General features: G+C 34.5%; 1 protein-coding gene across 4 annotated transcripts in view; it reads right to left on the reverse strand.

Annotated features, from left to right (window-relative positions):
* Nucleotides 1-947: 947 nt before the first annotated feature.
* LRRCC1 (leucine rich repeat and coiled-coil centrosomal protein 1) overlaps nucleotides 948-26,992 on the reverse strand; it is a 37,385-nt gene continuing 11,340 nt past the window's right edge. For 3 of the 4 annotated variants that reach the window (XM_041769080.1, XM_041769081.1, XM_041769079.1), the window contains 13 exons: nucleotides 19,751-19,947; nucleotides 19,326-19,473; nucleotides 16,807-16,955; nucleotides 14,415-14,619; nucleotides 13,285-13,424; nucleotides 11,116-11,317; nucleotides 10,539-10,724; nucleotides 9,537-9,711; nucleotides 8,296-8,459; nucleotides 4,772-4,980; nucleotides 4,522-4,659; nucleotides 3,022-3,157; nucleotides 948-1,292 (listed from right to left, as the gene is read on the reverse strand). In XM_041769080.1, the coding sequence (XP_041625014.1) occupies nucleotides 1,170-1,292; nucleotides 3,022-3,157; nucleotides 4,522-4,659; nucleotides 4,772-4,980; nucleotides 8,296-8,459; nucleotides 9,537-9,711; nucleotides 10,539-10,724; nucleotides 11,116-11,317; nucleotides 13,285-13,424; nucleotides 14,415-14,619; nucleotides 16,807-16,955; nucleotides 19,326-19,473; nucleotides 19,751-19,947 (2,172 nt within the window). In that variant the 3' untranslated portion in view covers nucleotides 948-1,169. The other variant, XM_041769078.1, reaches the window with a different exon arrangement.

Below are 26,992 nucleotides of genomic sequence, written 5' to 3' on the forward strand. Positions count from 1 at the left end.
AACTGTCTAGGTATGGTTCTGTTTATCCTGGATATTATTGAAGTTCTTGGATTTCTGGGTTAATCTTTTCATCAAATTTAGGAATTTTTTAGCTATTATTTTTCCAATTGTTTTTTATGCCCTGCCCTCCCACCCCCCCACTGTGCATGTTGGTATGCTTGATGTCATCCCACAGACTTCAATAAGAAGCTTGTTCTAACGAAATGGAGCCTTCTCTTTTAGAAGCCTTTACATTTTTTTCTGATTGCATTTAATTTTTAAAACTTAGCTCAGGGGTGCCTGGGTGACTCAGCTGGTTAAGTATCCAACTCTTGATCTCGGTTCAGGTCTTGATTACAGCCCCACGATAAACAAAACAAAACAAAACAAACCCAAAAAACCCCAAACAAATTAGTTCAGTGGCTATTAGTTAAAAATGTGATATTAAAAAAAAAAGTGATATTATATTCATTCTTTTAGAAATAGTACTTAGGTTTTTGTTCTGCATACATAGCAACGTAAGAGATGGCAAAATGAAAATCAGCTTTCTATACAGTGTGATTAGAAGGGAAAATAAAGGTGCAACAGTAGCATTCCTTTTGAGGAACGTACAATGTTTATAAAACCTTAAATGTTATCTCTCATGAAGAAGTCATATGCATTTATAAAAAAGAGGTCATTATGAGGGATGTGGAGATGTTTTGTTAAGAATCCCACATCTTTTATCATATAGACTTCAAATACTTTTCAGCTACACTTATGAGCATTTAAAAAAAATGGAGCTACATCAACTAAAGGATGACCAATAAATATAATTAGTTCTTCAACACAACAAAGTAACAACGATGAAAGTACTTTCCCTCATATAGTCCAAATACTAATGTTAATTTCCATTTACATATGTGAACGCAAATGTGTAATTACCAAACAATGTATAGCACAGAAACAAGAAAGTGTTGTAAGTCTAGTTATTTTGATAGGTTTTTCTAAAACACAAAATTAACAATTTATTATAAAAACCTACATATACAATTAAAAAATACTTCATCAAAAGTCTTTTAAAATATAATCAGAATGAAATGTGTAGAAAGAGGCATTTCAAAGTCATAGCAGTTACTACTATTACAATATTTAATATTTTTTACAATAGGTCTGCTGTTCCATTTCAATTAAATTCCTTCTCAGAACTATCACATTTCTTGCTGAATTTCAGTCAGAGCAAGAGCAAGTTGCTTAATTTTTTCTTCCATTGCTTTTTTGTTCTTGCATGTTTCTTGCAGAAGTTCACGCATTTCTTCTTCAACTCGATGAACCTAAATCAACATGTAAATTTTACATTTAAATTTTTTAAAGAAAATCTATTTTAAAAATGCATTCTGGGAAAAAAAAAGTCAAACTTTACTCTCATGAATTTTGTAACTTGTAGTATTCATTTAAGGCAAAGAGGTAAGTATAACATAACTTGTTCAAATACTAATATTCTATACAAAGTACTTACAGTTATATTGTCTAGATCTCACAGGTTCTTGTGATGAGCACATGGTAATTTAACTGTATTTTAGAGCTTAGAAAATTTGTTCAAGGATGTGTAGTTTCTCAGCACATATGAACAGAAACTCAGTCTTCTGACTTAATCTTTCCATTGTCCTGTGCTACATATGAATGAGTCATGAGTTCAACTAAAACGTCAGTTCCTTCATATAGACTTGTAAAACCAAAATTACCTCCCTTCCCAAAGAAATGCTTTAATCTAGTCTATTGCATTTCTAAAATCACTGTTGGTTATAAATTACCATCTTTTTGAGAGTTAATTTTATCATTTCTTCCTCTGTATTCTTCTAGGATTCTCTGTATTAGATACTATGAATTTCTGCTTAAAACTTTCTCCTATGACACAACATTCTGATAGTGCTATCAATATGACCATTCCTTTCTGTTCTGTTTCCTAATCTCTAATACAGATTTCCTAATCCTTTTCTCTTAGAAAACTAATATTTAAATTATCATCTTTATATAATAATTTATAATTGTTTTCATGATTATCACATTTAAGCTCTGGTACCATTTCTGCAACTCTCTAACAGATACATCCGTTTGATATTACACATCATAATGGCATCAGAGGTCCAAAATTAAACTCAGTATTTTCCTTTCAACTAAGGGCCTAATCTTATCTTTATTTGGTATTACCTGATGCACCCTTGTTAACACTTGGTAGATTTTAAAGAAAACTTCTGAAACATCTGTTGACCTGAAATAAAATAAAGAACTACATTTTGAACAAGTTATACTTCCTTATTGTCATTATTTCCAAAGATCTTGTTGCTGCTTTTTTTTTTTTCACAGACTCCTGAGGGTAATGTCACCTAATCACACCACTGCCATTACAATTATATGGAGTTACAATTTGTTCATGAACTCTTTCCCAGTTAATTGATTTCTGAATCTCTGTCTCACAGCTCAGTTTCTAGTGCGATTAGTGCTGCTTCAAAATCAAGGGAAATTTATAACTGTCCACTCATCTAGTGGATATCAACAAAGGGGTCATATCAAACCAAACTGTTGAGTTTTAAAAATACCTGGATCTAAACAGAGACTTAAGAAATTAAAGTCTCTCAGGGGAAGCTCATGAATGTGTAATATTAAAAAACTCTATATAGATGTTTACCTCTGAGTTATAACATCACCCTAAATCCCTCTGTCAAATGATATCTTAATATTAAATGATATCATTCAAGATGATCAGTGATAGTCTTTTTTTTTTTTTAAGATTTATTTATTTATTTATTTATTCATGAGAAACAGAGAGAGAGAGAGAGAGAGGCAGAGACACAGGCAGAGGGAGAAGTAGGCTCCATGCAAGGAGCCCAACGTGGGACTTGATCCCCGGTCTCCAGGATCACATCCTGGGCTGCAAGCAGCGCTAAACCGCTGCGCCACCGGGGCTGCCCGATCAGTGATAGTCTTAAACCATAATTAATAAAATACTGTTTGGAAACTTTTTCTAAAATAGTGATGGATTGTACTTTTTGTTTATAGTACCTTTAAATTTGCAGAATCGATGTATTTCTGCTTTTCACTTGCCAGTTGAATTATTTCAGCGTGATGAGCTTCAACAATTGCATCAACTTGTTTTTTAAAGGCATCATCCATACTATGAAGCTTTTCCACCGCATCCCTTAAAAACAAAAAACTCATTTATCTTTGTGCATAAAATTAGGAATTTTTTCTTCTTAAATGGCAACTCTTATATTCAAATTTTAATGGAATTGTAACTCCATTAAACAGCAAAGGGCTATCTTGGGTAACTAAAGATATAAGTAGTTCATCGTACATCGTACCATCTATGAAAATTTGTTACACTTTCTCTAAAAGTTAAGAGTACTTTGCTTCTCATTTATTTGGAGTCTAAGGATATGATTTATAAAAACATTCACAGATGACTATTATCAATCTTCTTTTTCCATGTGTTTGTAGTATGATAATTTAAGAGGTATATATTATAGGCAGGTTTAAATTTATGAATTATGTGTGTCTGACTTTTCTATGCTAAGGATTAACAGTTAACACCCTATGTTAGTAAATACATTAAGTAGTATTCACTAGGGCAGCCCTGGTGGCGCAGTGGTTTAGTGCCGCCTGCAGCCCAGAGTGTGATCCTGGAGACCTGGGATTGAGTCCCACATCAGGCTCCCTGCATGGAGCCTGCTTCTCCCTCTGCCTGTGTCTCTGCCTCTCTCTCTCTCTCTCTCTCTCTCTCTGTCTCTCATGAATAAATAAATAAAATCTTAAAAAAAAAATAGTATTCACTAAATTTTAGTGCTAAGTTTCTTAGAGGCAAAAAACCAATTCCTTTACATTAAATATGAATAATTTTATTATAAAAAGTTAAGTCTTACAAATACATTTTCTGCTTTTGGAATAGCCCATAGTTAATAGTGGATTGAACATTACGTTCATGAATCAAGTCTTTTTTTTTTTTTTAAAGATTTTATTTATTTATTCATGAGAGGAGAGAGAGAGAGAGAAAGAGAGAGAGAGAGAGAGAGAGAGGCAGAGGGAGAAGCAGGCTCCCCACAAGGAGCCTGATACGGAACTTGATCTCTGGACCCTGGGACCACACCCTGAGCCAAAGGCAGATGCTCAACCACTGAGCCACCCAGGCATCCCCAATCAAGTCTTTTTAAATCCCAGTTGCAACATTTAGTAGCCATTTGACTTAAGGGTAAGTTACAAGCTCTGCATTTAAGTTTTTCAACTAATGGGGCGCTGGGGTGGCTAAAAAACTCATAAAAGCTATATATATCTATATACATAAAGAAACATATACACAAAATTAAAACCTCACATCAAACATTTGAGGTAGGAATTGTAATTATCTTCATTTTATAGACAGAATAGAAATAAAGTACTTGGCAAATAACAAAGTCCAACATGTGTTTAGCCCTTTTCTCTTTCCTTCGTTTTACATATCTCACCCATCCCAATTCAATGTATATTATATTATAAGATCTCCCACATACTTTAGGACTTAGTGCTTACTTTTGTAGTTCAATACTTTTGTCTCTTTCTGCTTTAAGTTTCCTTTCCTTGTTTTCAAATTTTTCTTTCACTTCTTTTACTTGCATTTCAAGATGACTTAGAAGCTCTCCTTTATCATGCCATTTCTGATTAAGTGTACTAATACAAAAAGAAACAATTTAGAAATAAAACCGGTTATATGAAATTATTTAGCCACATTTTATTTCTCAACAGGAAATACTGTATAATACAGTATTACACTGTATAATACCTGTAAGCTTTTCTAATTTCCTCAAGTTCTAATTCCTTTATTTTCAACTGTTGTTTTAGTTTTTCTTTTCTTTCATTGTGTCTTTCTAGTTTTTCAATTATGTCATCCAGTTGTGAAGATTTTTCATCAAGTTGTTCTTGAGTACATTTCTGTATGTCAGTGATCTTCTCTTGTAATATTTTGATTTGTTCTTCTCGTTCTTGTAAACACTTCAAGAAAAAAATCAGCACTTTACTTTTATTAACCCTAAATGTCTCATTTTCTAATTGTTTAGATATGGCTTAACACTGTTCTAAAAATCTCAGATTAAAAAATTAAAATGAATTTTGATCGAATGTTTTCTAAGAGATTTACAGGACATTTTAAAATCACAATCAATAAGAAACATCACTACTACTTTAATGCTATTAAGAAAAATTAAATTTTTATCCCCTTCACATTTTTTATGTCAATAAGTAGCAATTATCAATCAATCATAGAGGGAGAGGAAAGGAAAAGAAAGCAGCACAATTACCACTTTTGCATTAGAAAAGATGCTTTCATGATAGAAACAGAAAATTCTGGGTGAGTGACTGATACAGCAAAGACTGATATTCACAGTTATGTATGGCACAAATTAAACTATTTCAACTGTATTAAACAGAAGTGCTTTCTGCATCAGGATGAACAAATACTTTTCTTCAAAATAAAATATGATTTTATCACTATTAAAATGTCATAAAGGGCGCCTGGTGGCTCAGTTGGTTAAGAATCTGCCTTCAGCTCAGGTCATGATCCCAGGGTCCTGTATCAAGCCCCACACACCAGAGAGCCCCACACATCAGACTCCCTGCTCTTTCCTCTCCCTCTGCAGCTCCCCCTACTTGTGCTCTGTCAAATAAATAAGTAAAATCTTTAAAAAAAAAAATTAAAACATAAAATGTCACATAAAAACAGGTCTTATATCTCCCAAAACATTTTTTTTCTATCTTCTATACTGTGAGCCAGACTTTAGCCTGCATTTACATACAGGATACAAATCAAAGGATAATGAACGATCAAAACCACCGTAAGTACTGTTAAATGTTTGCAGGTACTAGGCTTCATATAGGTTATTTATTCCAGTGAACATCTGTTTGCTTTATGAGGGCATGACTGGATGCCTGAAATAGCCCTGTCAATATACCAACTACTGGTATCAGTCTCTGCGAGTAAGAAAAGATGAAATTGGTGGCTCTGATTTTTATAACCTGTTTTCTCTGCCCCCCCTTTTATCCTTCTGGGAAGAAGACAGAGGCAATCAAATATGGGAAAAGGCTAACTTAAGTATGTATTCACAAGTATTATAAGGAATGTGGTTCAATTCCTCGGTGTGTTACATATCTAAAAATTCTAAAGCGAAGATGTTGGATAGTCTTGTAGTCTTGACCAACAATTGCGTAAAAGTCATGAATTGTTTATTTTCTCCCCATGACTCTCTGAAGCACTTAAGAATGAGCAGTCTGGACACATATTACAAGAGTCCAAAAGAGTTATAAAAGAGTCTTATGAAATAACCCTATTAATAATAATAAAAAAAATAACAAGCATTGCATCACCGGAGAGTACTGTGAGGCATATATACAAAAAAGTACGAAAATAACATATGGGGAGGAAACAATTAAAAAAAAATTTCGGCTTCTGATTTCCATAGTCAGAAGCTAATTATAGAATCGATTTAACTGAAAGTATCAAACTCCACACTGAAAACGTCAAATATAATTATCATTTTCATTTGCCTTTTGAAGACTTGTTTTTCTACATAAACTTTCAGTCTGAGCCCCTACTTTCCCATTATTTTGGGCTAGAGACAAACCTGAGAAACATCAGTAACAAACTTGGAAAGACCAGGAGGATTTCTATTTTATGAACATCTAATTTAACAATGGTTAAGGGTCATTACTCATTTTAGGTATTAGTGATGAATTTACTGCTGAAAGAAATTATGCCAAACTATCTGTTATATGATTAGTGGGAAAGCACCATTGATCCTTTTATCTTTGAGGCTGATGCAATGTTCTTTAGAGTAAATGTAGTAAATTGTGGAAAAAAAAACAATGGGCTGAAGTTTTTTTTTTTTTAAAAACTCCAAATCTAAAACTAAAACTCATCTGTGTTTCAGATCAACTGTATCATTCATTACTAGTCATTTCCTTCCCGCTCAGAGATTGACAAGACAGTAGTCTTCCATGGAAGTAGCTATGTCAAAAACAATGTATTATGCCCAGCATATCATCTGCTTTGCCTTGTGAAATTTAAAAGCAAATCACAAGTCTTTGTGTTTCATATTTAGCTTAACTCAAAGGAAAACATGTTTGGCTAGGCTTCTAAAACAAGAAAAAAGGCTTACTGCACTTCAATAATTTTCACTGCAGTTTGGCATGTATGACCGATATATTTGAAATTATGGATATATTGAAGCCAAATTCAGCTGAGAGAATACTGATGTAATTATTTAGGGTGATACAGTTCAGGCATACACAGCCTAAATCTAACCATGGATATAGCAACACGGTGATAAATGTTTATTTTCTGTACTTGATAAAGTTCTCAAGGAGATTTTAAAAAAGGACTTAGAAAAAGAAAAGTAAATCTTAGGTAACCATTGCTACTTTGAAGAAAATTAATTAACTTCAATGGGTGTTAATCTCATTTAGAAGTTTCTTAAAAACTCTTCTCAGTTTTTATACTTTAAGAGAGAATCTCTTGAAGAAAATTCTGGAGCTCAATTTGATTCGGTGCTCAAGGTAACTTTCAAAAAATTCCCCTGGAAAATTTTCATGTCACATGCTTTTTTTTCTTTTTAAAAGATTTTTATTATTTGAGACTGTGTGCCCATGTGTGCACACACACTTGTACACAAACAAGGGGGAGGGGAAGGGGGAGAGAGGCAGACTCCCCACTGTGCAGGGAGCCTAACACAGGGCTCTAGCCCAGGACCCTGAAATCATGCCCTGAGTTGAAGACAGACACTTAACCAACTGAGCCACCCAGGCACCCATGTAACATACTTTGAAGCAAGCAATCCTTTTAGTTATCTCTCTTAAGATAGGCCATATTGAAGGAGAGAGTAAACATGTTTTTCCCTGGGAACAAGCATGAATCTTTTACAAACTATGTTTTTAAATATAAAATAGTTTTTGAGAAGTGATTTAGCAACACTGGAAGATCCTAAACAATGCTCTAAAAGGGGGTTTGCAATAGGTAAAACATGAATTTTCTTAAGATTCCTAACCCTTTATTGACACTATTTCCAGTTATTTCACAGGCCGCAATAATATTACCCCATAAAATTTTGAGGTAAAAGCAATTAAAAGTTAATACATAAAAGCCTTACAGTCTTTCTAAAAGGCAAAGGGCATATATTATACCAGGAAATACACGATAATCTGTCCCAAATTCTCCAACAGTCTGGATCCTTTGAGACAGATATTTATTGGATAATTTGATCCACAGATTTACAATCTGCCACATGCTCTTTTCCCAAAATAAGGTATCAAACTTACACTTTTTAATTTTCCAATGGTTTCAGTTTGGTCTTCTATGATTTTGCACTTAATTCTTAATGCATCATTATCACATTCATTTGTCTTTCTTAAAGACTCATTCTCTCTACATAAACTTTCAATTTGAGCCTCTAATTTCCCACGATTTGAGATGAGAGATGTACCTGAGAAATAAACATCATCAGTACCAAACTGTAAAAGACCCTGGAGGATTTGTATTTTATGAACATCTATTTTAACAATGTGTAATACAGTAAATAAAAAGAAAATCTGAATAAAAACTCAAAATATATAAAGCAGAATAGAAAGGGAAGGGGAAGAGAACCCAAAGGCCTTTTAAACACCTGTTGCTCTTTGGAAAACCTACAACTACAAATCAAAAACAAGGAACTCAGACAGGTAATACTTAATTGGTCAAATTATGGCATTCAAACAAAAAAAATCATATTCAAGATTCTCATATGGAAAGGACAAATGAGCAAATTCTCCATTAAAATTAACATTTAGCTATTCATAATTTGTAAAGTATCTACGAATGCCATAAAACAGTGTCTATCTCTTGCTTTATAGTGATAGGAAAAGAAAGGAGACTAAGTAAATTTACCTAAACCTAAATTGGTTTTTGTTCATACACTATCGCACATTTCTCCACACAAGATAAATGTTACATTTTAGAAAAAAATTTTTTTAGAATACTGTATAATTTAAAATCACTATATTAGAAAGAGTTATTCCAATGACTTAGTTGTAGCACTGTAAAGGTATACCTGTTCAGAAAAGGAACCAAATTATATTGGGAAGAAAACCACCACCACCACCACCACCACCACATCAGAGCTCTAACTTCATAACTAGTGTAATATATTCACACCTTAGGAGGCATATAATTTGGCTGTTTGGCTGGCAAATGCCTACTTATCTTTCCATATAAAGAGTCACCTTATTTTTCATGTGTATTAGGGCAGAGTTAATAAGCCCTCTTCTCATCAATACCCAGATTTTTTTTTTTTTTTAAGATTTTATTCATTTATTCATGAGAGACACAGAGAAGCAGAGACACAGGCCGAGAGAGAAGCAGGTTCCATGCAGGGAGCCTGATGTGGAACTCGATCCTGGGCCTCCGGGATCATGCCCTGAGCCAAAGGCAGACGCTCAACCGCCACCCAGGCATCCCTCAATACCCAGATTTGTTGGTCTAGAAGGCTTAGCTAAGTTTCCCTTTGAAAATTTGAAAATTTTACCCTGTTGTGCCAGCTCATGTCCCCATACTTTTCTTTCTGTCCTTAAACCATAAATTAGTGATTCCTTGGCAGCTAGCTCAGAAATAAGCTGGACTTTTTCATGCTTGAGAAGTTCTATTTGAATACTCTTCTGCTTGTCATCTTCAATCAAGATTTCAAGGGTGTTGATTTGATTCTGTATATCCCCAAAAACATTGGAGAAAAAAAAAGCAAAATAATTACTACATTTAATTACTTTATTTTTCTTTTTTTTTGTGTTTTATTAGGAAAAATGTTATTTGAACAAATACAAAGTAAATGCTCCTAAATTTTACATCAGAAAAAGTTTTGATTTTATTAAAGATAGATATAGGTCATAAAATAAAAAGTCAAATTTTAAGAGACCATTCCTTTAAGAACTCTTAATTTTTTTTTTAATTTTATTAATTTTATTCTAATATCAGTATCTTAAAAAGAGCAACTATACATGTAATACTCAAATTTTCTCACCAAGCATTTATATTAATAATCTAAAGGTCACTTTTAGGAATTAAGTTCTCTTAGGCAAAATACCACTAATGTTTAAAATTGAAACAAGAGCATTAAAAAAGTTAATTTAAAAATTATTATAACTAGCTATATCTAAAACCAACCATCACCAGCAAAAAATTATCTGCAATTTGTGTGGTATTTCTCAAACTTCAACCATCTGAGCATCACCATCACAATTTTTGCTGTTATACTGTACAAATGGCATCTATTTGCTTAGTACACATTTCTTAAATTCACTTATTTTACTTAAATACTATTACTTATACTAAATACTTACACTATTTTAGTGTAAGCTATACAATCTGTGAAATCATGGTTTAATATCCTGTATTACTTTTCTCATACACATCAAATACATAATTAGCATTATTTAAAAATTTATAATTTTGTTACTTTCTAAAATCATCACAATATACTTGAGACAACGATGTAAAAAAATCTAAAAAGAAATATAATGTTGTAATGTTTTACCTGTAAATTTGCTGCTGTTTCCTGTTTCAATTTCGAAACTTCTGCAAGTTTTGTTTTTTGCTCCTTCACCATACAGGTCAGATCTTTAATTAAAGAGGAAGATTCATTTTCTTTTCGTTGAGCCCAAACAAGAGCATGCTTGCTCTTTGCTAACTCAGTTGCAACATTTTCAAAACCATCTTTAACCTATATTTCAAAATTGCATTATAAATAGCAGTTCTCCAAATACTGAGAAACTATTTGTTTCTGTGGCTGTGTTCTAGTAAAACTGTATTTATAAAAATTGGCCCAGGGACTTTATTTTGCTAATCCCTGCTTATAGGAATAGAAAAATTCAGGCTGCCCCATTACTATCCTAGCACTTATTTACTTGACCATTTACAATTTCACTTAGTTTTTGCAACAGCACTGAAGAGTGGCTATATTTATGTAAAGAAACTAAGGCTCCAAGAATTTAATTTGCTTAAAATCATATAGCCAACATGTAAATAGAGCTAGAATTCTAAAATGTAGTCCTCTCATCCAACTATATCTTGCTGATTCTGTTTTCAATAAAAAGCTAGATGCCAATTCTTACATCTTTAAATCTTCTGGCTTCAACAGTTAAAGCAATACGGAATTCATTTTCTAAATCCATATACTGTTGGTTTAACGTATCAATTTTTTCTTGGTATTCTTTTATATCTTGTTCATGCTTTCTCTCTTCTTTAGCTACTTCTTTAGCTAAGGCTTCCTGGAACTCGGCATCACTGAAAAACTCCCTTGTTTCAAGTTCTTTCCTGGAATGAAAAACAAATAGAAATCATAGCATTCTATTCACTTGGAAAGAAAAAGATTCAAGGCCTTTAATTAGTTACTAAATATTCTATATTCTCTATTGTTAATTTAAAATCAGCTCCTCACTTTCAAGCACTGAAACTGGCACAGGAAAGTAGTTAGAGGAAGAATACAAGTTTTATTTGGTTGTATATTTAGTGGGGATGTGGATAAAAGGACTATGCCATATCTTAACTGAGATAGTTCAGAATTGTTGTATAGCTTCTAAAATTCTTTAGGTGCATTTGTAGAAATCAAGTTCTACTTCACTGTATCTTCTACTTTGGCTGAACCTTTGACATACAACTAATATAGTCTGTCTGGTACTGGTGGTTGGTTAATAGAAAAAAATCAGTTAAAGTGGGCAATTATTTACTAATCTTTCGATATATAAACTTTTTAAAAATTTAAATGTGAGTTCATTCTTTAGAGTTCTCCATTATTTTTCACGAATAAGTCAAACCCATAGTACAAAATTCACTATTTCTAGTTTTCATTTTTCTTTTCTTTTTTAAGATTTTATTTATTTATTCCTGAGAGAGACAGAGAGAGAGGCAGGGACACAGAGGGAGAAGCAAGCTCCTCGCAGGGAGCCTAATGTGGGACTCGATCCTGGGATCCTGGGATCACGCCCTGGGCCAAAGGCAGATGCTCAACTGCTGAGCCACCTAGGCATCCCTAGTTTTTGTTTCTTTTGAACTAGAACAAGAAGTTAAAAGACATTCCTAAAGGAAACTAATTGCAAAATTTTAGATTTTTACAATTATTTCCCCAACTTTTTTTTATAGTTGTTCTACCCTGCATATGACAATTTTCCCCAGTGCATCAAAATTTAATTTATACTTTAAAAATTTCATTTATGTAAGAGCAAAAACACAACAGGCTTGGGAATAATTAACCCATGGCAAATATACAATTCAACTGGTAGGGCAGTAAGTAGATAACTAGCTGTAAGTGTTTAAATTATCATGGAGTCCATAGAACAGGGCCAGCAAACTACACTGATGGACTAAATCTGCCTTGACAACTGTTTTTTGGGGGGGGAAATAAACTTACTGGAACAGAGTCATGCCCATTTGTTACCTATGGCTACTTTTTTTAACTATAAAAATATAGTGAGTTATGGCCTGCAAAGCCTGAAAAGTTTTTTCTCTCTGGCCCTTCACAGAAAAAGTCCACTGACATCTGCAATTCAGAGGAATAGACTATTGATTAATTTAATAGGTAGTTACTCAGAGGTCAATTAAAACAGTTTTCTCTGTATTACAATGACCAACTTTTGGTTGAGCTTGGAAAAATGCAAAATAAGCCTGTTATAAGCTCTTACCTCAGTAAAGCCACCTATTTTTTTTTTTCTTTTTAAGATTTTATTTATTCATGAGAGCCACAGACAGAGAGGCAGAGACACAGGCAGAGGGAGAAGCAAGCTCCCTCCGGGAAGCCTGATGTGAGACTTGGTCCCGGCACCCTGGGTCATACCCTGAGCCAAAGGCAGACCCTCAACCATTGAGCCACCCAAGCGTCCTACCACCTATTTGTTTTTAAGCTACTAGTTCTTACTGTAAGACTGATTTTAATTAATTAATTAATTAATTAATTAATTAATTAAAGATTTTTACTTATTCATGAGAGAGAGAGAGAGAGAGAGAGAGAGAGGGAGGCAGGGACACAGGCAGGGGGAGAAGCAGGCTCCATGCAGAGACCCTGATGTGGGACTCGATCCCGGGTCTCCACGATCACGCCCTGGGCTGAAGGCGGCGCTAAACTGCTGAGCCACCCAGGCTGCCCTGTAAGACTGATTTTAATGCATACAAAAACATGTTATTTTCCATGAACTAGTTCTGTTAGATTTTACCACTGATCAATCAGTCTAGTTTTAGGTAAGAGAGAGCAGGGTTAAGGAGGAACTAAGCAGTTTGGTTTCATTTACCTGTGTTCTTGTTCTTTCAAAGCAAGAAGTTCATGAAGTTGCTGCACTTGTTCCTTTTCTTGATGAAGAGAAGTTCTAAGTAAGTTTATTTCTCTATCAGCAGCGGCAGCTTTGAGCTCCACCTCTTGGATAAGTCGCATCTGAGTAAATATACACAATTACTGTATTTAGATAATATTCTCCCTGCTTCTATTTTAATGCCAAAGAAAAGTACCTTCTAAATAACAGGACCTGGTGACTAAGTTGATTTTCAAAATTTACTAAGTTAATGATACTATGATCACATAAAAAATAGGCTTAGAAGCATCAAACATACTAACATTAACTATTGCTTAATTACATCATACGTCTCAATAATTTCCACTCAGAAAGCATGAAAATGAGGGAGGCCTGGGTGGCTCAGCAGTTGAGCATCTGCCTTTGGCTCAGGGTATGATCCCAAGGTCCTGGGATCAAGTTCTGTATAGGTTTCCCTGAAGGGAGCCTGCTTCTCCCTTTGCCCATGTCTCTGCTTCTCTGTCTCTCATGAATAATAAATTAAAAATCTTTAAAAAAAAAAAAAAAAAGAGGGGGGGCAGCCCCAGTGGTGCAGCGGTTTAGCGCCACCTGCGGCCCAGGGTGTGATCCTGGAGACCTGGGATGGAGTCCCACGTCGGGCTCCCTGCATGGAGCCTGCTTCTCCCTCTGCCTGTATGTCTCTGCCTCTCTCTCTATGAATAAATAAATAAAATCTTAAAAAAAAAAAAAAAAGGTATGAAAATGAAGTATCTATCTTCAAGCTCCCCAAAGAAACTTTTAAAACCTGGCTCTCAGAACACAAGCCTAACACCCTGTAATACTTCCACAGGGGGCAGGAGGGAGGCTCCTGACTGGCTCAGTCAGTAAACCATGAGACTCCTGATCCTGGGGTTATACGTTTGAGGCCCACGTTGGGTAAAGAAACTACTTAAATAAAATATTAAAAAAAGAAAAAAAAAAAAAAAGGATTCCATAGGAATTGTTATGTTTAAATTAATTTTTGCATATAGCCTAATAACTTTTAAGTTTACTCTGTAACAATATAATGTTTCAAGATGAAAGTTATAATTTGTGTTAATTCATAGGACTCAGAGATTAAAGAAGAGAAATACCTGTGCTGCTTGCTGTTGCCCTTTCTGCCTCTCCATTTTTTCTAATGCTTTTTCCAGGGTTCTTAAGTGTCTAATGTGATCCTCTTGTTGATCCCTTGCTTTGATTAATTCAATAGTTAGTTTTTTAATTTCATTTTGAAGTCTGTGAACCATAACTTCGAGTTGTACTTTGGAATTTCTCTCTTTAAAAATAATTTCCTTTAGCCTAAAGCAGAAATCAAACATAGCTGTAAGTACATTATGCATACAAAAAGATAAAAATTATAGGTAAAATTAAAGATTACAGTAAAGAGGAAGATTTGAAATATGTTTCAGAAACTCTTTAGTAAAAATGGCTGAAAAACAGTATAATATGCTTCTCTCCCATCCCTGAAATTAACACTGTGCCAAAAGGGAAATTCTATATAAATTAATGAAACCTTATCTTATATGAACTTTACTATCCAACAGCAAAACTTCACTAAATACCTAATTTGTGTCAGACATTGTGCTAAGTATGGGCTTCAAAGCAGGTAAAACGGATTAAGATAAAACCTGTGCCTTCAAGGAGTTCAACCTCTAGGAGAGGAATCAGACTAGAATACAGTTATAAAGCTGTAAGAGAAAAATGATACATAAAAAGATGACTAAAAGTTAACTTTGACTTCCTTGTATCTTTCCCAGACACAAAGTATTGATCCTAGCTTTCTATCAGTTAGAGCCCTTTGATTACAATTGAAAACTCTTAACTACTTTAAGTTAAAAGGGAGAACTTGGGGATCCCTGGGTGGCTCAGTGGTTTAACGCCTGCTTTCGGCCCAGGGCGTAATCCTGGAGTCCCGGGATCGAGTCCTGCATAGGGCTTCCTGCATGGAGCCTGCTTCTCCCTTGGCCTGTATGTCTGCCTCTCTCGCTCTCTCTCATGAAAAAATATATAAAATCTAAAAAAAAAAAAGGGGGGGGGGGGAGAACTTACTGACTTACATAACCTATTCAGAGGATGGGGTGCATTATTCTGAGGGACCACCAAAATCAAGGATGTGAAGACCATAAGGACACTACTTTTTCTATAGGCTGGTTTCCATTTCTCCTCCTGTAGGCTTCCTTGTAAAGTATGAAGGAGAGAAGGAAAAAGCTACAAACATCCCTGGACTCATATTCTAATAGCTCTGAGGACCAAATAGAAAAGATTATCTTTCTCTAGTTCAGCTTAGGAGAATTCTAGGAAAGGCTCTGATTAGTCCAATTTGGATCCTATGACCACTAGATATACCACTCTGGCCATGGACTAAGACATATTTACCCAGCCTGGGTCAGGTGTTTATCTCTAGACCAGTATTATAGGCAGGGAGGCGAATGATGATAGAATACAAGTCTAACTTTTGAAAATGAGACATCAAATAGCAAAGACAGCCCCACGAAGAAATTACTGAGCTAGGTAGCCACTCCTATATGCATCTACTATAATTTCCAAGCCAAAATTGAAAAAGTCTATATATCCATCAGCTTCTGTACTAGTCATTTCTCCAATTCTTATCCTTACTATTTCTCATCTTCTTTACGATTAGTCTCTGAACTGGTCTTCCTTTGTTCACTCTCTCAACTTCAGTTTGGTATACTATAGAGTACTGGACTTTATTCTGTAGACTATATGGTGGATGGGGACAGAGTAGCTACAGAGCAGTAGAATTAGAGCAATCATTTAAGCAAGAGATAAGGGCCTAAATTAAGGCCGAAGTTTGGGATAAAGAAAACATAGTTCAACCTCTTTTAATAAGTAGAATAAAGAAGACATCAATGCCAACTGGTTATGGGATATGAGAACAAGAAAGGAAACAAACAAAAGATTCCTGAATTGCTAGCTTTAGTGGGTAACTAGATGAGACACCATTTATTAGAACAGAGAACACAGAATAAGGAGTGGGATAAGTATAGTTATGGATATGCTGATTTAAGAGACTTATGAGCAATGTACACAAGGTACTTCTAGTAGATAATTAGCTGATCATATCTCTTCATTAAGGAAGTCTAGATGATAAAGATTTGGGAGCTTATAGATTAGGTATTAAAAGCATAATAGAAAAGATTCAGTTTTTGAAATAATATATACTCATGGCACCTAGATGATATACTCTGTATTAGGGATGAGGAATGCAAAGTCCCTACCAAGTCACATAAGGGAATATGAAAACGTTTGAGGATCTAATGCCAAACATTTGAATATAAATAAAAGTAGAACCAGAAAAGACTGAAGCTGAATTTTCAAGAAAATAATGAATATGTAATATGGTAAATATGGACAACACAGACATTGCTTTTGATCTTACTATACCTAGTGTAAACTAAGGTATTCCAGTTCCAAGTTCAGTATTCTTTGCATTAGGAAATCTTTAGTTTATAGACTTTTCCTTACCTATTTGTGGTAAGTAGAGCCAGGCTATGAAGATCTTTTTTTCCACTTGCATGTTTGTGCAGTTCGTCAATATAATCCAGAAGTTTCTTCTCAGCTTGTTCAGCCTTCCATCTCTTCTCTCTCTCTTGGTCAAGTTGTTCAACAAGTGACTGGAAGAAAACTAAAGTGTTATATGAACTTGGAAATGTTACCTAACTTTTCACTGCCTCAATTTTCTCATTTATAATATAGGAATAACAGTTATCTAATTCAAAGGGCTGTGGTAAGAATTAATAGAAGTATATAGAACAGTGCAGAACAGTGTGAGGTGCATAATAGGCACTCAATAAATGTTAGTGGTTATTATTGTTGTCCCAATGATAATTATTTTTCAAACATCAAAGTCTCTATACTTGAGAACAGGGGGAAGAATCCAATGGCATGAAAGGTTTGAAACTGTTAAAAAAGCAATCATACTATTGGAAGAACAGTGCACAGTACAGTTGAAAGTGTAATTTGCACTTCTCAAGTAAAACAAGGGCAAGTTAATGTTAGAAAAATACAAATCAATGTGTACTAAAAATTCTTAACATGAGGGGCAGCCCAGGTGGCTCAGCGGTTTGGTGCTACCTTCAGCCCAGGGTGTGGTCCTGGAGACCCGGGATCGAGTCCCATGTCAGGCTTCCTACATGGAGCCTGCTTCTCCCTCTGCCTGTGTCTCTGCCTCTCTCTTGTGTCTCTCATGAATAAGTAAAATCTTAAAAAAAAAAAAAAAAACTTAACATGAGAATTATTAAGGCAAATACTGAAGAATATTTAAATTCCTTTTTTTTTTTTTTTTTTAAATCTTTTTTTTTTTTTTTTTTTTAATGTATTTATGATAGGCACACAGTGAGAGAGAGAGGAAGAGACACAGGCAGAGGGAGAAGCAGGCTCCACGCACCGGGAGCCCGACGTGGGATTCGATCCCGGGTGTCCGGGATCACGCCCTGGGCCAAAGGCAGGCGCCAAACCGCTGCGCCACCCAGGGATCCCGAATATTTAAATTCCTAAAGGCCTCTTCAATTTTTTTTTTTTCAAGTTCTACACCTAACATGGTGCTTGAACTGACAACCCTGAGACCAAGAGTCTTGTGCTCTAACGATGAGTCAGCAGGGTACGCTTCTTGAAGGCCTCTTAATCTGGGATCCATGCACCCAAAACTAGATTTCAGCAGAGTCCATGAAAAACCTTGAAATTATACACATTTTTAGTGTTTGAAAGTTTCTCTGAGAAGGGATGCCTGGGTGGCTCAGTGGTTGAGCCTCTGCCTTTGGCTCAGGTTGTGATCCCTGAATCCCAGGATGGAGTCCTGCACTGGGCTCCCTGCAGGGAGCATGCTTCTCTCTCTGCCTACGTCTCTGCCTCTCTGTGTCTCTCATGAATAAATAAATAAAATCTTTATAAAAGGAAAAAAAGAAAGTTTCTCTGAGAAGCCCCGTAAACTTCCTTATTTAAAAAAGGGTCTGAGACCCAAAAGTTTGGAACCACTGCTTTAAGAAGAATTTGAAAATTTTGATGTTTTTTTCCTCCACAAGCAAATAACAAATGATTTCACTAAAATTTGACCTTAAGGGCAGCCTGGGTGGCTCAGTGGTTTAGTGCCGCATTCGGCCCAGGGCCTGATCCTGGGGGCCGGGGATCGAGTCCTGAGTTGGGCTCCCTGCGTGGTGCCTGCTTCTCCCTCTGCCTGTGTCTCTGCCTCTTTCTCTCTCTCTCTCTTTCTGTATCTCTCATGAATGAATAAAATCTTTAAAAATAAATAAATAAATAAAATATAATCTGACCTTAAATGTATAATTTCCATTCCTTTACAACTCAAAAAAAATATACAAAATCTGGAAATCAGGAAGGGAAAAATAACCCAATTTATCACCCTAGTAAAAAAAAAAAAAAAAAAGTTTTTTAAAAGACTTTATTTATTCATGAGAGATGCAGAGACACAGGGAGAGGGAGAAGCAGGCACCCCACAGGGAGCCTGATAAGGGACTCTATTCCAGGACCCCGACCTGAGCCACAGATAGACGCTCAACCACTGAGCCACCCAGGTGTCCCTCACCCCAGTAAGTTATACGCAATATCTTTTGCTCATAAAAACATGCATTATTTTACTGGGACTAATTTCATATTTAAAACTAAGATTATTCACGTTAATTTTTTTCTTAAAATTATTTATTTATTTGAGAGAGATGGAGATAGTGAGAGAGAGCACAAGCAGGGAGGAGAGGGAGGAGGTTCCTGACTGAGCAGGAAGCCGGGTGAAGAATTCTATCCTAGGACCCCGAGATCCTGATCTGAGCCAATGGCTGACGTTTAACCCGCTGAGCCACCAGGCACCCCCCCCTCTTTTTTTTAAAGTAGGTTCCACTCCCAGCATGCAGCCCAATGAGGGCTTGAACTCATGACTCTGAAATCAAGCCCCAAGTGGAGAGAGATCACAAGTCAGAAACTTAACCGACTGAGCCAACCAGATGCCCCCTGACCTTTCATATCATACATACCCGGTAAGTGGTGTCTTCTGAACTACTCTTGTCTACTTTAATGATTTCAGTCTTCTGTTCTTCTGATTCTTCTAACATATTACAGTTTGCTAAAGATGATCTTACATATAATTCTTTAAAGAAAGGTTGTTTCATTTTACGATTACAACTGCAAAGAATAAAACATAGGTAATGACCCAAAGAAATAAACAGTACTTATACAACTTTTCACAACTTGGATAAATGGCAGTCTATCAAAGAAAAGGATCTTTTTGTATAATTTTAAATAAATATAGTGAACAAATCTGAATCAGCAAGGCTGAGAAGTCAAATCTCTGATATTAGAAGATTAAGAAATACCACTCTGAAAAAGCTTAAAGGAACAAGTTAACAGTATTAACTTATGCCTGTGTGCCTTATTGGATTTCTGAAACTAAAACAATTACCTCATAAAAGGGTTGTTGTTTTTAGTGTGGTGCTTAATAGTCTGAATAGTTTTGGAATAATATGGGACTTTTGATCTTCGAGAAATTCTTCTATTACATTCTTTTCTGTTGCCATAGTCGCTTTCAGATGTTATATCTGTATCTCTTTTTGGTCTGAGATCTTTCTCAGGAACATTATCTATGAAAGAATCGGAGGTCTAGAATAAAAAAGCCAACAAAGTTTGTTAAAAGTTCAATTAAGTGTAAAAGATTTAAATGTGAAATTTCCTAAAGTATTAGAACTTTTCACAAGATTAAAGGTTCATAATCTAGGTATGTTCAGAATTAAAGACAAGGAATTCAGCTTCTGGTATGGACAAGTAAGTTCCTAGAGATTGACTCTCAAGGTAACAATTATAACTCTAGGAAAAATATAAACAAACAACGAACAAAAGTATTTGGAGGCCCTGGACAGTGAACAAAAGCAGACTTATTTTGGAGAGGAGTTGACACTTGGAAAAATGATCAGAACAAGGTGCTTCTGCTTTTATGGTTTTTCACTTGAGAGCTTATCACAATCAGTGGTACACAGAGAGTCTTAAAAGTCAGGTAGACAAACCACAGACTTTTGGGCCTGAAGAATCATAGGACAGTACAGACTGTAAGAAGCCCAGCACAGGATGATTAAAAACAACAACAACAACAACAACAAAAACAAAAAAAACCCTGCTGCCTAAGAGACAAATTTATAGCTTAAGCGAAAGCAAGTTAAATGCCTGCTACGACAAAAGGATCAGCATTTTTTGGAGGCTATAATAGCATCTAAAACCTCCAAAACATAACATTCCCAATGTCCAGGATAAAATCCAAAATTACTCACCATAGGAAGAACCAACAAAATATGACCTATTCTCAAGGGAAAACACAATCAATGGAGACCTACCTAATCTGAGAGGGCCCAAATGTTCAAATAAGCAGAAAAGAACAATGGAGTATTACTCAGTTATAAAAAAGAATGATATTGCCATCTGTGACAACATGGATGGATTCAGGGTATTTTGCTTGTGAAATAAGTTAGAGAAAGACAAACATCATGTTTTCACATAGAAGTGGAATCTAAAAAACAAAACATAGAACATACAAAAAACCCCATAAACAGACCCTTAAATATAAGAGAACTGGTGGTTGCCAATGGGAGAGGATGGTGGGGTGGATAAAATGAGTGAAAAGGATTGGCAGGCAGAGGTTTCCAGTTATGGAATGAATAAGTGAGAATAGGGAATATAGTCAATGGTATTACAATAACATTGTATAGTAACAGATCATAGCTACAACTGTGATGAGTGTAATACATAGAGTTCTCAAATCATTATGTTGTACACCTAAAACTATGTTAACACTGTATATCAATTTACTTCAATAAAAAAAGATAAGGCCTTTAAAACAGTGATTATAACTATATTTAATAATATAAAAGAAAATATGCTTGTCATGAACGAAAAGAAAATTCAGCAGATAAAAATAAATCATAAAAAATGAAAATTTTACAACTGAAAAATATTAATATCTGAAGTAAAAATTGGCTAAGCTTGAGAAGAGAATGAGGTGATAAAAGAATAAGTGACCCTGAAGATCAGTTTATCAAAATTATTTAATATGAGTACAGAAGAAAAAAAGTCGATATGATGTATGGCCTCTCAGGGAACCATGGAAGAGTACAAAGGTCTAAGTGGAATGTGAGAAAAGGGAATATAGAACAGAAAATTATTTGAAGTGATGTCCAAAAATTTAATTGGCTAAAGGCCAATTTATAGATTTAAAATACTCAGAGAAACTTTAAGTAGGATAAAGTAGCCAAACTGCTGAAAAATAAAAGTAAATTCTTGAAAGCAGGCAAATAAAAATTACACATTACATATAGAAAATCAAGGATTCTCATTAATACTGACTTTGAATTCAAAACTATGGAGGCTAGAAGACAGTACTAAAAGAAAAAAAAAAGCTGTCAATACAGAATTCTATATTCAGCAAAAAATACCCTTCAAAAAGACAAAACAAATAGAATTTGTTGTTCTCAGATGGGTCCACTACAAGATTTGCCACAGAAGTTCAGGCTGAAAGTCCTGGCTAAAGGAAAGTAATATAAGGAAATTTAATCTTCAGGAAGAAATAAAGGGTATCATATATGATTTACATCCAGGTAAATACAAATAATTTTTAAATATTTTTTTACTCTTAATTCCTTTTTTTTTTTTTAAGATTTTATTTATTTATTCATGAGAAACACAAAGAGAGAGAGGGAGAGACACAGGCAGAGGGAGAAGCAGGCTCCATGCAGGGAGCCTGATACGGAACTCGATCCCAGGCCCCTAGGATCACACCCTGGGCTGAAGGCAGGTGCTCAACTGCTGAGCTACCAAGGCGTCCCTACTCTTAATTCCTTTAAAGCAAAATCTAGAATATCTGTCTTCTGGAGTTTACAATGCATCCAAATGAAATACATATGGCAACTATGACTAAATGTAGTATATGCAAGAATTCTACATTTTATATGAAATAACATAGTATTGATATGTCTATTTTTAGAGCTACCACACACAGAAAAAAATGTATGACTAAAGAACCAAATACAAATTAAGATTTGACTATTAAAAAATACACAAAAGAAGGTAGAAAAGGTGGAGAAAATGAATAAAAAAGAAGTGAACAAAAAGCAAACATGAAGTGGTATAACTAAATCCAACTTCATCAATGATTAGAGTAAATTTCAATGGACTATGGATTCTTCAAAGGGAGTGATGGGCCAGGCTGAATTAAAAAACAAGACCCACCTATATATAAGACTGACTTCGATATAAAGATATAGAAAGTTAAAAGTAATGGATGCCTCAGTGAGTTACCACTTCATATCCAGTAGGATGGCTATAATCAAAACCACAGGTAATAACTAGTTGGTGAGGATGTGGAGAAATTGGAATATATTGATTGTAGGAATGTAAAATGGTACAGCTGCTTTGGAAACAATCTGATCATCCCATAAAAGGTTAAACACACAGTTACTATTTGCCCTAGCAATTCTACTATTAGATATACAGCAAAGAAAAATGAAAACAGATGTTCACACAAAAACTTATACATAAATGTTCACAGCAACATTACTCCTAATGGTCAAAAAGTAGAAAATTACCCAAATTAACCAATCAAATGAAGAATGGATAAAATGTGGTATATCCATACAACAGATTACCCTACATTAAAAAAAACTGAATTACTAATATATGCTACAAAATTGATAAAACCTAAAAAAAAAAAAACAAAATTGATAAAACCTGAAAACATGCGAAGCGAAAGAATAGTCATAAAGGGCAACATATCATTGATTCTATCTACATGAAATTTCCAAAAAAGGCAAATCTATATAAAAATAAAATTCAATGGGGATCCCTGGGTGGCTCAGCGGTTTAACGCTTGCCTTTGGCCCAGGGCATGATCCTGGAGTCCCGGGATTGAGTCCCATATCAGGCTCCCTGCATGGACCCTGCTTCTCCCTCTGTCTGTGTCTCTGTCTCTGTCATGAATAAATAAATAAATAAATCTTTAAAAAACTAAACTAAACTAAAATAAAATTCACTAGTGGCTGCCTAGGCTAGGGGAAAATGGTAGTGACTGCTAGTGGGTATAAACCACTGAACTGTATGGTAAGTGAATTATAGCTCAATAAAGTTGTTATTCCAAAAATACTGACTGATGAAGATTTATCATATAAACTATAAGCATAAGGCTGAACCGGTTATATTAATATCAGCTAAAACAGACTTCAAGACAAAGATGGACATTTCATTAGAAAGACAAAGCAACTATACACATGTATGTGCTTATTAACAGAGATCCAAATATAAGCAAATGTTAAGAGAATTAGGGGAGAAACAGACTAATCCACATTCTTAGATGGAGATTTTAACATTTTGCATGCAAATGATAAAATCAGACAAGTAAAATTTTAAAAAATCAGTATCAGCAACTGATAGAACAAGACAAAAAAAAAAACCCAATAATGACAGGAGTCATATGAAAATACTACCAGCCATCCTGACTTAACAAGTGTACAAAGAACATCCACCAAGTTAGACCACATGCTGGGCTATAAAATATATCTCAACAAATTTAAAAAGACTAAAATTATCCAGAATGTTCTCTGACAAAATATAAGTAATTTTTGAAAGAAGAAATCACAAGAGAAATCAGAAAAATATTTCTAGCTAAATAATGCTGAAAACAAATAAAATTTTGTGAAATGTAGCTAAAGCAGTATTTAAAAATACTTAATGCTCTCTCTATATATTTTTAAATATTTTATTTATTCATGAGAGACACAGAAAGAGAGAGGCAGAGACCTAGGCAGAGGGAGAAGCAGGTTCCATGCAGGGGGCCCAATGTGGAACTCGATCTTGGTACTCCAGGATCATGCCATGAACTGAAGGCAGAGAAGTTTAACCGCTGAGCCACCCAAGCATCCCAATATTTACTGCTTTAAATAGTCAATTTAAATTAGAAGACAGGTCTAAAATCAATAATCTAAACACTTACATTAAGAAGGTAAAAAAAAGGGGGATCCTTGGGTGACTCAGCGGTTTAGCGCCTGCCTTTGGCCCAGGGCATGATCCTGGAGTCCTGGGATTGAGTCCTACATCGGGCTCCCTGCACGGAGCCTGCTTGTGTCTCTACCTCTCTCTCTCTTTCTCTCTGTGTCTCTCATGAATAAATAAAATCTTAAAAACAAACAAACAAAAAAAGATAAAAAAAAAAAAAGAAGGGTAAATTCAAAGTAAGGATAAATAATAAAATGTCAAAATCAATAACAGAAAATAGAAAGCAGATAAAATTGATCTTTGTAGAGAGAAACAAAATGCTTGACTAAACTGACCAGGACAAAAACAATAAACAAAATGAGAAAGAGTGAAGACACAAATCATCATTATCAGTAATAAAAGAAAGGCTATCACTACAGATCCTATACATGTTAAAAGGACAATAAGAGAATAATATTGTAGTAACAATTTTATGTTGACACATCAGATGAAATAGACAAATTAAAAAACACAACTTGGGATGCCTGGGTGGCTTAGTGGTTGAGCACCTGCCTTCAGCTCAGGGCATGATCCTGGAGTCTCGGGATCAAGTCCCACATCAGGCTCCCTGCATGGAGCCTGCTTCTCCCTCTAACTCTGTCTCTGCCTCTCAATGAATAAATAAATTTAAAAATCTTAAAAAAATAAAATAAAATAAAAAATAAAAACCACAACTCATCTAAAGCAACACACAATGAGATAGAAAATGAGTTGCCTTATTTAAATTTTTAAAAAGAATGAATTCATTATCATGAAACTTCCAGGCCCAGATAATCTTACTGCTGGACTCTATCAAACATTTAAGAAAGGATAATTCCAATCTTACAAAAATTTTTTTAGAAAATATAGAAAGGGACAACTTTAAACTCATTTAGGTAAACATTAACCTAACATCAGTATCAAATATGCTACTATAAAAGAAAAACAAATATCCCTCATGAGGAAATATATAAAAACCCTTATAAAATATTAGCGAACTAAATCCAAGAATACACTAAAGAGATAATTTACTATGATTAAATGAGGTTTATCCCAAAATTGCAATATTTGTTCAACATCTGGAAATTGATCAATGTAATTCATACTATTATGTGAGTAAAAAAGAAAACCATATGATTATCTCAATACATGCAGAAAAATCATTTAACAGAAAAATTTAACATCAGATAACTCAGCCAACTGGGAACAGAAGTAAACTCCTTCATTTGATAAAGGACATCTATGAAAAACATAAGACTAACATTACACTTGTGAAATATAGAAAGCTCTCCTAAGATCAGGAATAAGACAAAGGTGCCCAGTCTCACTATCAATTGCACTGCAGACCCTAGCTATTGCAATAAAACAAAAAGGAACAGCATAAATGTCAGGGAATAAGGGGGAAAACTGTCTCCACATGACTGTTTATGAAGAAAATCACCAGGTATACAAAAAATAAGGACTGGAACTAATAAGTAAATTTATTAGCAAGGTCACAGGATCCAAGCTATATATATAAAAATGGTATTTCACAAAGAAGTAGCAATCATGGGACATGAAACCACAAAAACTCTTCAATTTACAATTTATAAGACATAAAATACTTAGGAATGTATCTAATAAAAGGTATGTAAAACTTGTACACTAAAACAACTGCTTACTTAGAGTAATGAAAAATATATCTAAAGAAAAGATATACAACATGGAATGATTTCAAAATGATGCTGAATAAAAGAGACCTTATACACAAGAGTGTATTTACTGTATGAGTACATTTATACTAGATTCTGATAGAAGCATTCAATAATCTATAGTGAAAAAGGAAGAAAAGTGATTGCCTTGGGGGAGAAGACTGACTGGAAAGGGGTAATGTCGATGATGGCTATATTTACTGTCACAGAAGTTTGGGTGACAGGTATATTTTTTTTTATCAATTCAGAGAAAACACACATCAGTATTTTATATTAAAAAATGACTAAAAACATACTGAATCTATAGTTAATGATACATATTCTTAAGAATTTTGGGGGGGAAGTATACTGATGTAATTTACTTTGAATGTGTCATAAGATTGGTAACTGAATAAATGGATAGATATACGACAAAATAAGCAAAGTAAAATGTTCATTGTGGAATCTAGTTGGTGGGTATATCGGCATTCACTAAGAAATTCTTTCAAATTTCTTCTATATTTGAAAATTTCATAGTAAAACGGTATGAAAAAACTAAAAGACAAAAGTCTTCACAGACAATTCTCAAAATCGTAAAATAATTATAAATCCCATGGTTAAGAAAAATATTGTAGTATAGCACATTTTCAGTAATTTTACGATTTTTGCTTATAAATTGCTACTTTTGATATAACACTGAGTGTATACATCAACTGAAATTAAAACTGCATCATGTTTATCCTTCACACAAGTTAGCAAACAAGAAGTCATTCACCTAATTTTTTAATATGCAAAGCAATGAATCATGTTTCTCCCCCCAGATAGCTAGACTCGTATTTTTGGTTACCAAGTAGGAAGAATTATCACCATAACTGAGTGAGAAGCATGATGGTAGAAAAAATACCAGAATGGGTATCAGAGATTTGGGTCTGAAGCCTAACTCTGTCTTGCTAATAAAGGACACAAACTCCCGAGTTTCTTTTATA

The sequence above is a fragment of the Vulpes lagopus genome, chromosome 9, assembly GCF_018345385.1.
Source record: "Vulpes lagopus strain Blue_001 chromosome 9, ASM1834538v1, whole genome shotgun sequence".
Taxonomy (NCBI): Eukaryota; Metazoa; Chordata; class Mammalia; order Carnivora; family Canidae; genus Vulpes; species Vulpes lagopus.